The following is a 12,474-nucleotide window of genomic DNA, read 5'->3' on the forward strand; positions in this document are numbered from 1 at the left end:
TATGGAGGGTTGCTCAGTCTTTCCATCTTAATTCTCCCTTGATCCTATTTCCCCCTCTAACTACAAACTCTTCTTACTTTCATAGCCAAACTTCTTGAAAGAATTGTCTACACTTGCTGTCTCCATTTTCTCATATCTCCACATCAGTTTGGTTTCTGCCCTTATAATTTCTCTGAAACATCTCTTGCTGAGGTCACCAGTGAGCATTTTATATCTTCATCTTACTAGAAGTCTCAGCAGCATTTTGACCAAATTCCTCCTGAAGTATTTTCTTACTTTGACTTTCATGATACTGTGCTCTCTTGGTTTTCTTCGAACCTCTCTGACCACTTAACAACTCCTTTACATTGTTTTTTGTCAACTTTTCTTTCCCTTTTTTTTTTTTTTTAATAATTTGGAGCTTTCTAAGACCCCTGTTCTTTGGACTCCATATTTTCTCTAGTCAGGTCTCTTTTAAGACTAAAGTTCCAATTACTGACAATGACTAGGATTTGTATCCTCAGTACCCATCTCTTCTGATTTCAGCAAATTACCACAAACATAGTACCTTAAAACAACAAAAATTTAGTCTCTTACAGTTCTGAAGGCTCTGAAGGAGAATCTTTTTGTTTGTTTGTTTTGTTTTGTGGGGTTTTTGTTTGTTTGTTTTGGGGCCCCCCCACTTCTAGTGGCCATCTGTATTTCCTGGCTTGTGGTCCCTTCCTCCATCTTCAAAGTGCATCAATACAATCTCAGCTTCTATCACCAAGTCACCTCTCTGTGGTGAAATCTCCCTCTGCTTCCGTATGACAACTGTGATTACATTTGGGCTCACCTGGATAACCCAGGATATCTTGCCATCTACAAATTCTTAATTTATTCACAGCTGAAAAGTCCTTTTGCCATATAAGATAACAGTCACAGGTTCTAGAGATTAAGACCTGGATATCTTTGGGAGCCGTTATTTCGCCTACTACACACTTCAAGCTCATTATGTCCCAAACTGAAGATATCACCTTCCCACCCAAGCTTGGTCCTCTCCTCCAGTAGGAAGAGTGCTTTCTCTATGTGGTTGCAAAGGGCAGAACCTGCAACACATCCTTGACACTCCTTTCTCTTCTCTGTCATATCTAACTTTCTCCAAGTCCTTACAGTTTTATCTTATGGTTATTTTTCAAATCTTTAAAAAATCACCTCCACTGATATTAGCTTAGTTGGTTGTTTCTTATCTGGAATATTACAGAAACCTCCTAGCTAGTCATTTCTCTTTCAGTGTCCCATTGAGAAAACAAAAACAAAACCAAACCCCAAGCCCCCCACCCCCCTAAAAAAACAAAGGCAAATCTATTAACTTTCCTTTTACTACTTTAGATCCTTCAGTGATTCCTCCAATTCTTAATGTGGTCTTCAAGGCTTTCCCTAATCCAGCCACAGCTTGTTTCTTCAGTCTCATCTTCATTTTTCTCTTTTGTTTTCTGTGTTTAGCATCATTAGCTTTTTTCTAGACCCTGGAAAGGGTGATGCTTAAGGGATTTTATTTCCGTTAAACTTGTTCTACAGATTTTAATTCAGTGTTACTTTGAGGAACAGTTTATCCCCTAGATCAGCATCCCATGTTCTCTTTTATAGTGTCCTACAAGTGCCTGAAGACTTGTCACAGTTTATAATTAAATATTTGTTTAGTATATGCCTCTCTCTACTAGACTGTAAATTTCCAGGGGCCAAGGATGGGTCTGGTTTGCTGTATCTGCGTTTAGGACAGTGTCTGCATATAACATACAGTAAACTTTTATGAAATGAATGATACTAGCTTTCCTGTAATTCTTGTTCTTTATTTAAGGCTATATAAGTCTACTCTTCAGTGATAAGCTTCCAAGTATTTGAAGATTATTGTGTCCCCACTTTAATCATTTCAAGTCAAATACTTTTGAAATATTTTTAATTTCATCACTCTTCCTCCAATCTGTATGGTTTCCAAGTCACTAATCATCTTGATTGTTCTCTTTCGGGTGTGCTCTTGTAATAGACTTTTTTTTTTAGCCCGGAGCAGGAGATAATGCTCCAGATGTCATCTGTGCAATATGGAGTATTGCCTCCCTTAGTACAAAGTATACAAGATATAGGCTAAACCACCATAACAAAAGAGATCGCACATACAGTAGCTAGGACAAAATAAGTTTCTTTCTCAAGTAACAAGCCCAGAGGTAAGCAGCTCTGTTCCATGATGTCATCTAGGATTCTCCTTTCCTTCTATCTATAAGTTTTGCCATTTCCTTTGGTGTTGTCATGTGCATGGTTGAACTTGGCCCTCAGAAGAGAGAAAGAGGAAATGGAGAACAAGCCACTTAATTACATATGCTCTAGAAATTGCATATGTGACTTGTGCTAACATCTCATTGGCCAGAATTTAGTCACAGACCACACTTAGCTGCCAAGCAGCTATATGCCCAAGAAGTTCTGTTACTTACTTAAAAAAAAAAGGGGGTGGGTAGAGTAGATACTGGGGATAATTAGTAATTTGCTTGTTTGGCATTAGTGTCACACAGTTGGTACATGTTGAATTTCTGTCCATAAATGTTGTCCATCTTCTAACTTGTGCGGTTAGTTTTTTAAATACATCATAAACATTAACATTTGTTAAATTATTTTATACAAGTGATAGATACTGTTAATCAGCTTTACTACTATTACCTTTTTTTGGGCCACAATTGAATGGCTGATTATTTCTAGACTCAGCAAACATAAATTCAGCAGTTTCTCCTCTTCAGGTTTACTTTCTCTTTCCAAATAGGAAAGGATGCTTTATGTTTATTCATGTCACATATTAATTACCTAGGTGTTTGCATTTTTACGTTGTCTTCGAGTTCAGTGCTATTGAATTTAGTGGTACTTAAATTAGGTAATCTCGGAGTACTGTATAAAAATGTTAATTCAGTCTCACTTTGTGTGCAGAATTTAAAGTAATGTGAATTCCTTCAAATTAATAATGCATTAAGAGTTGTATAGTCTCAAAGCTAGTAGGCCACGTAAGTTGGTGAAAACTACCACATGGCAGTGTACTTCTTCAAGATTGGTCTCTTAAGTTATGTGAGATTTAAATTGTGACACATCTTTAGGACATTTACCACATAGCTTGAAAGCCTTTGTTGGAAGGAATTTCTGATAATTGGGAATAGTTGGGGGAGGTATTTGGAGGAGACTGGTATTTCTTTAATTAGCCCTGAAATCATACTATTCCTAGAACTTGTACTAAAGTTAAATTCTGCTTTAGTTGTTTTAGGGTGCTTGGCTTAGAAAGGTTAGAATAATGCTTACTTAGAAAAGCTTCCTTATCTCTGTATCCCATAATCATCCTCTTTCCCAGACTGCCTCCCCTGGCTTTTAACAGCATGATGATCATACAAACGAATGGAAGGTAATTCATACAAATATATGCAAGGTAATTCTGGCCTGGGCGGTTGCTGTTTAAGGATCACCTAAGGAGATTTTTGGGGAAAGATTTGTAAGGAATTAAGAAATCTCTGCTATTTCATAACAAGATCTCAGACCTTTTTTTGGTGTGTGTGTGTGTGTGGGATGACGTTAAATTGTCTATGGAAAAAAACAACAACAGTGGGATGATTCTGAAAATGCTGCTAAAAAACTAGCACTAAAGAACTGTGTAAGAAATACTAGATGGTCATTTATGCTTTCTATTGAGGCAAAAGAGGTGGTATTTGAAACAGTAAGAAGTGATTCTTAAAAAAATTTTTTTTGACTGTTCAATAGAAACGCACCATTTAAAAGTATAATTATATGTTAGGCTTTTCAACCTAATCTGCATCTTACCTGAGGTAGAAAATGTTAGGTTACTGATCCAAGGTGGAAATCCTGGTTAGAATCCAGCGTTTTTAGTCTCGTCATCTGTACGCACAGGATCTGTCTCTACATTTGAGAAACATTCATTCCGAATTGGAGGTAGGAATATTAAGAACATACATGAAAATGACTAGAAGAATAATATCAGCTTGTATTTGAATCAATTGGTAGATTCTGTTTGAAAGTTAGGATTCTCTGGGCTGCAAATTTGTATAGAATATGCCCTAAGTTTACTAGAGTTGGTACAGAGAAAATGTCTATGCTTTCAGGTAACATTAGATTATGAAGGGAGATCAGGAAGGCTTTCAGAAGAAAAATCTTGAACTGATCTTTGAAAGTTAAGATTTAGGTTGACAGAAAAGAGGGCGTTCCAAGAAGGGCAGATTCAAGAGAAAATTCACTACAGATAGATACAAGTATGGCATAAGTTGGTTAGAGAAAAATATCAGCCTGCCTAGGATGGAGGATCTTACATGGAAGTACTGAGAGATTGGATTTAATAACAGTCAACCTGATATCTGGCCTGATGTGAAGGCTTTCAAGCTAGGGAGTACAAAATGAATATGGAAGATTAATTTGACAATCGTCTTTTTTTTTTTCCCCTGCCCTGTCAGTTTAACTGTTTATTTACTGATTTTTTTTCCTAATAAAGATCACTTGAAAGTGTTTACAAAGTTCAAAAATCATCATTCTCAGAGAAGTTTATCTTAATGTTTTCAGTATTTCCTTGAGACGTTGGACCATGGACTAACTTTCGCCTTGAAATTTCTGTTTATGGTTCATATATCAATGTATTTGTCAGTGTGCTAGGGTGCCTTTCTGTAACTGTTGACTTTATCCAAGGTACTGACTGTTGAATTCTTAGTATGTAGAAGAAATAGCAACATTGGAAACAATACCCTATCCTGATTCTTTTGTTATAGTGTACTTCAGTCCTTTCTCCCCCCTCTTTCATTTTATCTCAGGTCAACAGGACATACTGCTGTGGCACCTACCGGGCAGGTCCTATGCGGCAGATAAGTCTTGTTGGAGCAGTAGATGAAGAAGTTGGTGATTATTTCCCAGAGTTCCTTGATATGTTAGAAGAATCACCATTTCTGAAAGTGAGTGTTTTTCAGGTTATTAAAGTTCTGATCGTTACTTAAATGGACACTTTCCATTAAAAAGTTTTAAGCTAATCTTATCTATTAAAATTTTTTTACCCAATGTTTTGAGTAGAAATGTTTAGAAAATTATTGGTGTAAAATACTTAACTTCAATTATTATTTTTTACATATAAATTACTGTCTAATACATTTTTTTATTCATACACACACACACAAAATAACCTCCTTAGAGCTTTCTTTTGGGTGTGAGGGGTTAACTTGTAAATAGTCTAAAAATTTTTTTTAACGTGACTTATTCTTCTGATTTCCAGATGACTTTGCCCTGGGGTACACTTTCTAGCCTTCGACTCCAGTGTAGGTCCCAGAGTGATGATGGGCCTATCATGTGGGTAAGGCCAGGAGAGCAGATGATCCCTACAGCAGATATGCCAAAGTCACCCTTCAAAAGACGACGGTAAACATTTATTTTTCTCAAATAAGCAGAAGCACTTTTTTTTAGTTGGTTGCTTATAGAGATGATTGAAACTTGAGCACAGTTTCAAAACCATTTTTCTAAATTATTTGAAGAGCTATCTTAAGTAAATCTTCCAGCCGTCAGTTCCTTAGTCTAGTGAACTCATTAAACAGTTACTAGAGTGAGGCATCCTTCCAAAAAACAAATTTAATTTTCACTTATTTTCTTAAAACCTGGGTTCTAACTGCCTGTAAGATAAAGGTCTAAACTCCTTTGTGTGGTTTACAAGAATCTTTTCTAATCTGGCCCTGACAGTATCTCTTCTAGGTGTATATGCTTTTAGTTTGCTCCAGTCACACTGAATTCAATTTCCAAACCATGGTCTTTCACAACTCTGTGCTTTTGCACTGCTCTTTTTACTTGGAATGGCATCCCCTCCTCCATCTCCTCTCTACCTGGCAAATTCTTAACGAATTTTCAAAACTTAACTTGGATGTCACTTCCTTTGTGAGGCTTTTCTTTGTTCCCTTAGACTTAGTCATTCTCTTCTCTGTGCTCACACATCATTCTGTTCATTGATGATCTGTTTACATGTTTTTGGTTTTAACTATAAATTTTAACCTTTTTGAGGATAGTCTAATTCTTCTGTGTCTTCATTAACGTAGCAAGTGATTAGTATTTACTGAATGAAACCAATGATGTATTCTCCTACAGCAGTTCATATTGGCCTAACATGGTTTCAGACAAAATTTATTTTGTTTAAAACAAATGTAGATTAACTTATTCTAGGACTATGATAAAATCTCATTTAATGGGACTGAAAACTAGCAACTCAGAAAATAGCAACTCAAAATAAGTACCCAAAAGTGAGTTTTAATAGACTAGGCTAGACCTTACCTTAAAGCTCATAGGAGAATAATACTAGAGCTAAGTATGGAATAACCTTGGGTACTTGAGATAATCATGAAAATACTTTGTAAAAACTATTTATGAATGCAAGGTGGTGGCATGGTAGAACATGGCAGTAAACCAAAACTTCTGTACATTGCTAGACCATAGCAGTTTTTGTACATCATGATGATGAATCTTGATATTCTAAATTCTTAAGTATTGTATACATTTTTTATTCTATAATCCTTCCCAAAAGGAAATGACCATTGTTTGTTTCCTGATTATTATAAACTTAAAAAAAAAAGATAATAGGAAAAAGTAAAAAGGCAAAAAATATCTATAATCCCACACATTTAGGCACATTAACCTTTCAAATTTTGGTCCATATACACTCATAAATTTTCTTTCTACACAGATTAACTCATTCTTTACATGATGTTTACTTTAAAACTTGTTTTTTTTCCCCCCCTTAGGTTTACGTGTTATATTAAGATGCAGCCGTATCATCCTTTCTAAATGACTATGTAGTTTTGACTGTATGGTTGTATCAAGATTTATTCATTCATTCATTCAGTCATTTATTTATTTATTTATTTATTTATTTATTTACTTAGTTACTTACGGTACCTGGGCCTCTCACTGTTGTGGCCTCTCCTGTTGCGGAGCACAGGCTCCGGACGCGCAGGCCCAGCGGCCATGGCTCACGGGCCCAGCCGCTCCGCGGCATGTGGGATCTTCCCGGACCGGGGCACGAACCCACGTCCCCTGCATCAGCAGGCGGACTCTCAACCACTGCGCCACCAGGGAAGCCCTATTTTTTTTTAATAAATTTATTTTATTTATTTATTTTTGGCTGTTTTGGGTCTTCATTGCTGCACGTGGGCTTTCTCTAGTTGCAGTGAGCGGGGGCTACTCTTCTCTGAGGTGCACGGGCTTCTCATTGTGGTGGCTCCTTGTGGTGGAGCATGGGCTCTAGGCATGCAGGCTTCAGTAGTTGTAGAGCGTGGGCTCAGTAGTTGTGACGCAGGGCTTAGTTGCTCTGTGACTTGTGGGATCTTCTTGGACCAGGGCTCAAACCTGTGTCCCCTGCATTGGCAGGCGGATTCTTAACCACTGTGCCACCAGGGAAGCCCTAACCCATTCTTTATTAGTGTAAATTGTTTCCATTTTTTCAATATAAATGGTGTTTTGACAGACATGACAGTGGTGTGCTGGAGCCAGTTTGTACCAGCTTACAGGGCATTATTAGCCTCACAATTCCACATTGAGTGAGGTCACATTAGTAGCTTGAAATTGGCCATGTTGTGAGTATTTATACCACACAAATCAGCATATCAGCTACAAATGAGCCACCTCCCCCCCAAAGCCAATTGTTAAACATGTATGGCACATCATTGATTGTGGCCGGCTGGGTGGTTGGTTGATAGGTAGGTAGATAATATCTTTGTGCATGTGCATGTTTATTTTCTTAGTGGAAATTACTCAAGGCTCAAAGTATATATACACTTCTAATTGACTTCCAGAAATGTACCAATTTATATTCCCACCCATAGTAAAATGGTACCCTTTCCCCCATACTCTCCACTAACATTCTCTTTAACTTTGTTGATCTGATTGGACAAAAATGTGTTATTCTAATTTGTTTTCCTTTGAGGTGTTTGTATTTCTTCTTTTGTGATTCCCTCTTAATTTTCTTTACTCATATTTCTATTGGGATGTTTTTCGTTTGTAAAAATCCCTATGTATTGTAACTATTAACTTTTTTTTCTTATGTTACAGGTTTTTCTCATTTTTTTCTTTTAGCTTATGTCTTTTTTTTTTTTTTTTGCTGTACGCGGGCCTCTCACTGCTGTGGCCTCTCCCGTTGCGGAGCACAGGCTCCGGACACACAGGCTCCGCGGCCATGGCTCGCGGGCCCAGCCGCTCCGCGGCATGTGGGATCTTCCAGGATAGGGGCACGAACCCGTGTCCCCTGCATCGGCAGGCGGACTCTCAACCACTGCGCCACCAGGGAAGCCCAGCTTATGTCTTTTTCTTTACTCATAATTTTTTTCAGTTTCTTTTTTTCTTTACTCACAGAGAGTTTTATTTATATGTTGTCAGATCTGTCTTTTCCTCTGAGGTTTCTTTTTTAGTGGCAAACTTAGAAAGGCCTTCTCTCATTTAGTGTTATAAAATACTCACCTATGTTTTCTCCTATTACATCTGTGATTTCAGTATTTACATATTTTATCTACCTGGTATTGATTTCAGTATAGAGGGAGAAATTTTGTCTAACATTCTTTCCAAGCAGTTAGGTGGTTGTAGCAACATCATTTGTTTAATAATTTATTATTTCTCAACTAATCTGAGGTGCTATTAAATTTTATTTCTATTGGGATTAAATATTCTTAAGAGGGGCATTCAAAAGCACTCTGAATTAGAGTGAATACATCAGAACTTAAAAAGTAATGTCATTTTTTTGTGTTAATGAGAATGCCCTGTTGCTGAAAATGATGGAATTAATGTGAGAAGCTGTCTCGTTATCCAGGGCACTGCTAATGAAGATGATCTTTAAATTTATGAACTCTAGAGTTAAAGAAATATATGCACAGGGTTTTAAAATCAAACAGTATAGTAGGGTTTATAATGAAAAATCCTGGCCACCTTTCTCTCCAGAAGCAAACACCTTTTTACCAGAGGCAAAAACAATTTCTGTTTTTAATGCCTTTTTTTGTTTTGTTTTAAGGGTTTGACAGGAAATTTGTCAGTTTCTTGGTATAATAGATAGGGATTTCTTCCCTTTATGGGTTCTCCAAATAGTTAAATGAGCCTTACTTTATCCTCTTCCTCTCCCTTCTAATTTTTTGTCAGCTGTGCTTATACATTGTTGAGGCTAATTCATATTCTGCTTTAAAACCATAATTAGGCTTTATATGCTTTGTCAATAGATGTATTCTAATATTTGAAAGCCAACAAATGGCATTTAAAATATTATGGGTAGGTAAGTTTATTGCAGATCCATCTAGTAGGCTAATACTCATATTCTAAGGTTCCAATGGTTTGTTATCACTCAAAGGAATAATATACAAAAGGATCTTTCTTTTCTGTATTTCACCTAGGTACTGAAAATCATGCCACTTTTTAGCTTGGTTCGTATTTGGATCATGCTGATTTTTTTTTTTTGATTCTGTTTTTCCTGTAGTTTCCCTTTTTTTTCAATATAAATTTATTTATTTATTTTTGGCTACATTGGGTCTTCATTGCTGCACGCGGGCTTTCTCTAGTTGTGGCAAGCGGGGGCTACTCTTTGTTACAGTGCGCAGGCTTCTCATTGCAGTGGCTTCTCTTGTTGCAGAGCATGGGCTCTAGGGATGCGGGCTTCAGTAGCTGTGGCACGCAGGCTCAGTAGTTGTGGCTCGCGGGCTCTAGAGTGCAGGCTCAGTAGTTGTGGCGCACGGGCTTAGTTGCTCCGCGGAATGTGGGTTCTTCCCAGACCAGGGCTCAAACCCATGTTCCCTGCATTGGCAGGCGGATTCTTAACCACTGTGCCACCAGGGAAGTCCTTCCTGTAGTTTCTGATTGCCTTTTTTTGAGGTGATACCATACACTTCTCTTGACCATATCCCTAATTATCTTCTATTCTGTTTATTGCTTAAGATACATTACTTTTTTCTAGAATCACACTGACCTTCTCCTCTATGACTTCGGCTATTGCTTTTTTTTTTTTGGCTGTTGCTTTTTTATATAGCCTCTTTTTGGGGAGAATGTTGGTAGTTACATTGCATTCGTTGCTTTTATCATACCCTCAAGAATGCAGAATTTCAATTATACTGTCTGCTCTAACTCATCATTTTTTACCTGGAAATCTTTTGGAGCTTTGTGTTTTCTTACTTCAGTGTAAAAAGCTTATTTCACAGTTATCTACCATTTGATGTTTTTTCTGCCTTGACCTGTGGTTGTGTTCTTTCTGGGTTAATTTCTTTTCCTTGCTTGACCACATACTCAAGTTATATTCTATGAAAAGGAAGGTATTGAGTCATCATATGTCTGAAAATATCTTTTTCTGTCATTAAATATGATTGATAGTTTAGCTGTAGTCCAGAGGATGTATTTTCTCTTAGGATTTTTTTAGCATTGCCCCAGTGTCTTCTGGTATCTAATATTGTTTATGAGAAGTCTTAGTGCCAGTGTAATTATTCTTCTTTTGTAAGTAACCTATTTTCTTTTCCTCTTTGGAAGCTTAATTTCATAATGATATGTCTTTGGGCTTTTAATTCTTATTTTTTAATCCTTTTTGTTGTTTGGTGGGTACCTTAAACTGAAAGATTCATGTCTCCTTTCATTTCTGGGAATTTTTCTTGCTTAGTTGCTTCAGTAATCTCTTCATTTTCACTATTATTTCTTTATGAAACTACTGTTGGCTGAATAATAGATCTGCCAGTTTGATTATCCTCGTATTCCTTATTATCTTTTTGCTTTCAGTTTTGGGACATTTACTTGACTTTTGTCTTCTGACAAAATCCTTACATTTCAGCATTGCATATTTTGGTCTTTGTCAGGCTGCCGTAGGCTGTTTTCACATATCTGGTGATTCTTGGTTGACCCGTTCGAATTTAGGAACACAGCATTGGGCTTACTGGGCATTCTGTTTATATTTCAGTGAGGCTTGTCAATAGATAAGTTTCCCTTCAGAGTTAACAGGCATAGAAGTGGGCATTAAAGGATATGTCCAAATACCAGAGGATTACGTTAGTTCTATTCATATGGTAAGTTCAATGTGTTTAGAGAAGAACATGCAGGATTTTTTTGGCTGAAAGTTTATCAGGATGCTTTTGGTTACAAGCAACAAAATTGATTCAGACTGGTTCATAAAATAAAATGTTATCCTGTATTTCAAGAAGTTCAGAGGGGTTGACTCTAGGCACCATATAGTCAAATGGCTGAGTGCTGTCATCAAGGAAATAGATCTTTTCCTTTTCTCTCCTCTGTCATTCTCTTTCCTAGGCTTTGTATTTACAGTGGCTTCCATTATGGTTGCTGGATGGGTATAGCAGTTCTAGGTATCACATCTGGATCTGGTTATATCTAAAAGAAGAAGAGATTGTCCTTTACTACTTTTTTAGGAGCCAGGAAGCTTTGCAGAATTCTTAACAGATTTCCTCTCATATTGCTAGCCAGAATCGATCAGTTCATGCTCATTCCTAAATCATTTACTGGCAAGGGGAATGAGCTTAGTGTAGTTTGCCAGAACTCATCAGGATCTACCTCTGGAGCTTGTGAATGAGGTTCCATATAGGGTAGGAGCAGATACCTAATAAAAATCAGAGTTCTTTCAGAGAAATTAAGATGAGAGATGGATGCTGGTGGGTCACCCACAGTCTTCTGCATGAGGGTAAATGCCTGACTCTCCAAATTTCTACCACTAGGGTGGCATATGACAGGTTTATGTGCAGATTTCACTTTATTTGCTCCCTTCTCAACCTTACTTCCTTTCTGTCCATTATCATCATACTAGCCTCTTTAGCTGCCATTCCCTTCTTGTATAGTCTAGGCCTGTGGCTTTCTCTGCTCAGTTTCATTAGTCCAAGACACTTTTAATCATTTTTCATCTTCCAAAAATGTGTTGCTCTTGTTCATTCACTAATGCATTTCATTTGTTGCTTCATATTCATATTTGAGCACATAAAAAAGCAGAAGATAATATAATATACTCCCATGTATTCAGTATCAACAGTTACCAATTCATAGCCAGTTCTGTTTCACTCCCATCCATTCTCCCACTGTTCTCCCCCACCCCTACCACATTAGTTTGAAGCCTTTTACTTCTCTTTTAACATGGAAGGAGATCATGTAGTTGCTCAGGTTGCCATCTTGAATTAAGTCTAGTAGAATGCTTTGAGACTTAAAAATGACTCAGGGTAAAGAGACATACAGCCTTGAACTCTGAGTTGTATTTTCTGTTGCTAGACAACTAAATTTTATATATTCAAACACTACAATTGTGCCAAGTCAAAGATACAGCTTCTATATTATTGTGACATACTGAGAGAAGAAGGTAATCACATTCAGCATTACACTATAGCGTGTTAAATGCTGATGATCGAAATCATTGAACCCTTTTCAGCCCTCATCTTATTTAAAATTTGGTATTTTAGTAGACTTTTTGCCTTACTGCTGTTAATACTTTTTGTCTCCTCTTTGCTT

The 12,474-nt window shown here is 37.1% G+C and overlaps 1 protein-coding gene across 1 annotated transcript in view; it reads left to right on the top strand.

Annotated features, from left to right (window-relative positions):
- RSBN1 (round spermatid basic protein 1) overlaps positions 1 to 12,474 on the top strand; it is a gene marked incomplete at its 5' end in the record, with an annotated part of 43,362 nt that overhangs the window by 24,060 nt on the left and 6,828 nt on the right. The window contains 2 exon segments of the mRNA XM_081222474.1: positions 4,803 to 4,940; positions 5,255 to 5,397. Coding sequence (XP_081078600.1) covers positions 4,803 to 4,940; positions 5,255 to 5,397 — 281 coding nt within the window.

The sequence above is a fragment of the Mesoplodon bidens genome (genome assembly GCF_964165515.1).
Source record: "Mesoplodon bidens genome assembly, chromosome: 2".
In the NCBI taxonomy this organism is placed as follows: Eukaryota; Metazoa; Chordata; class Mammalia; order Artiodactyla; family Ziphiidae; genus Mesoplodon; species Mesoplodon bidens.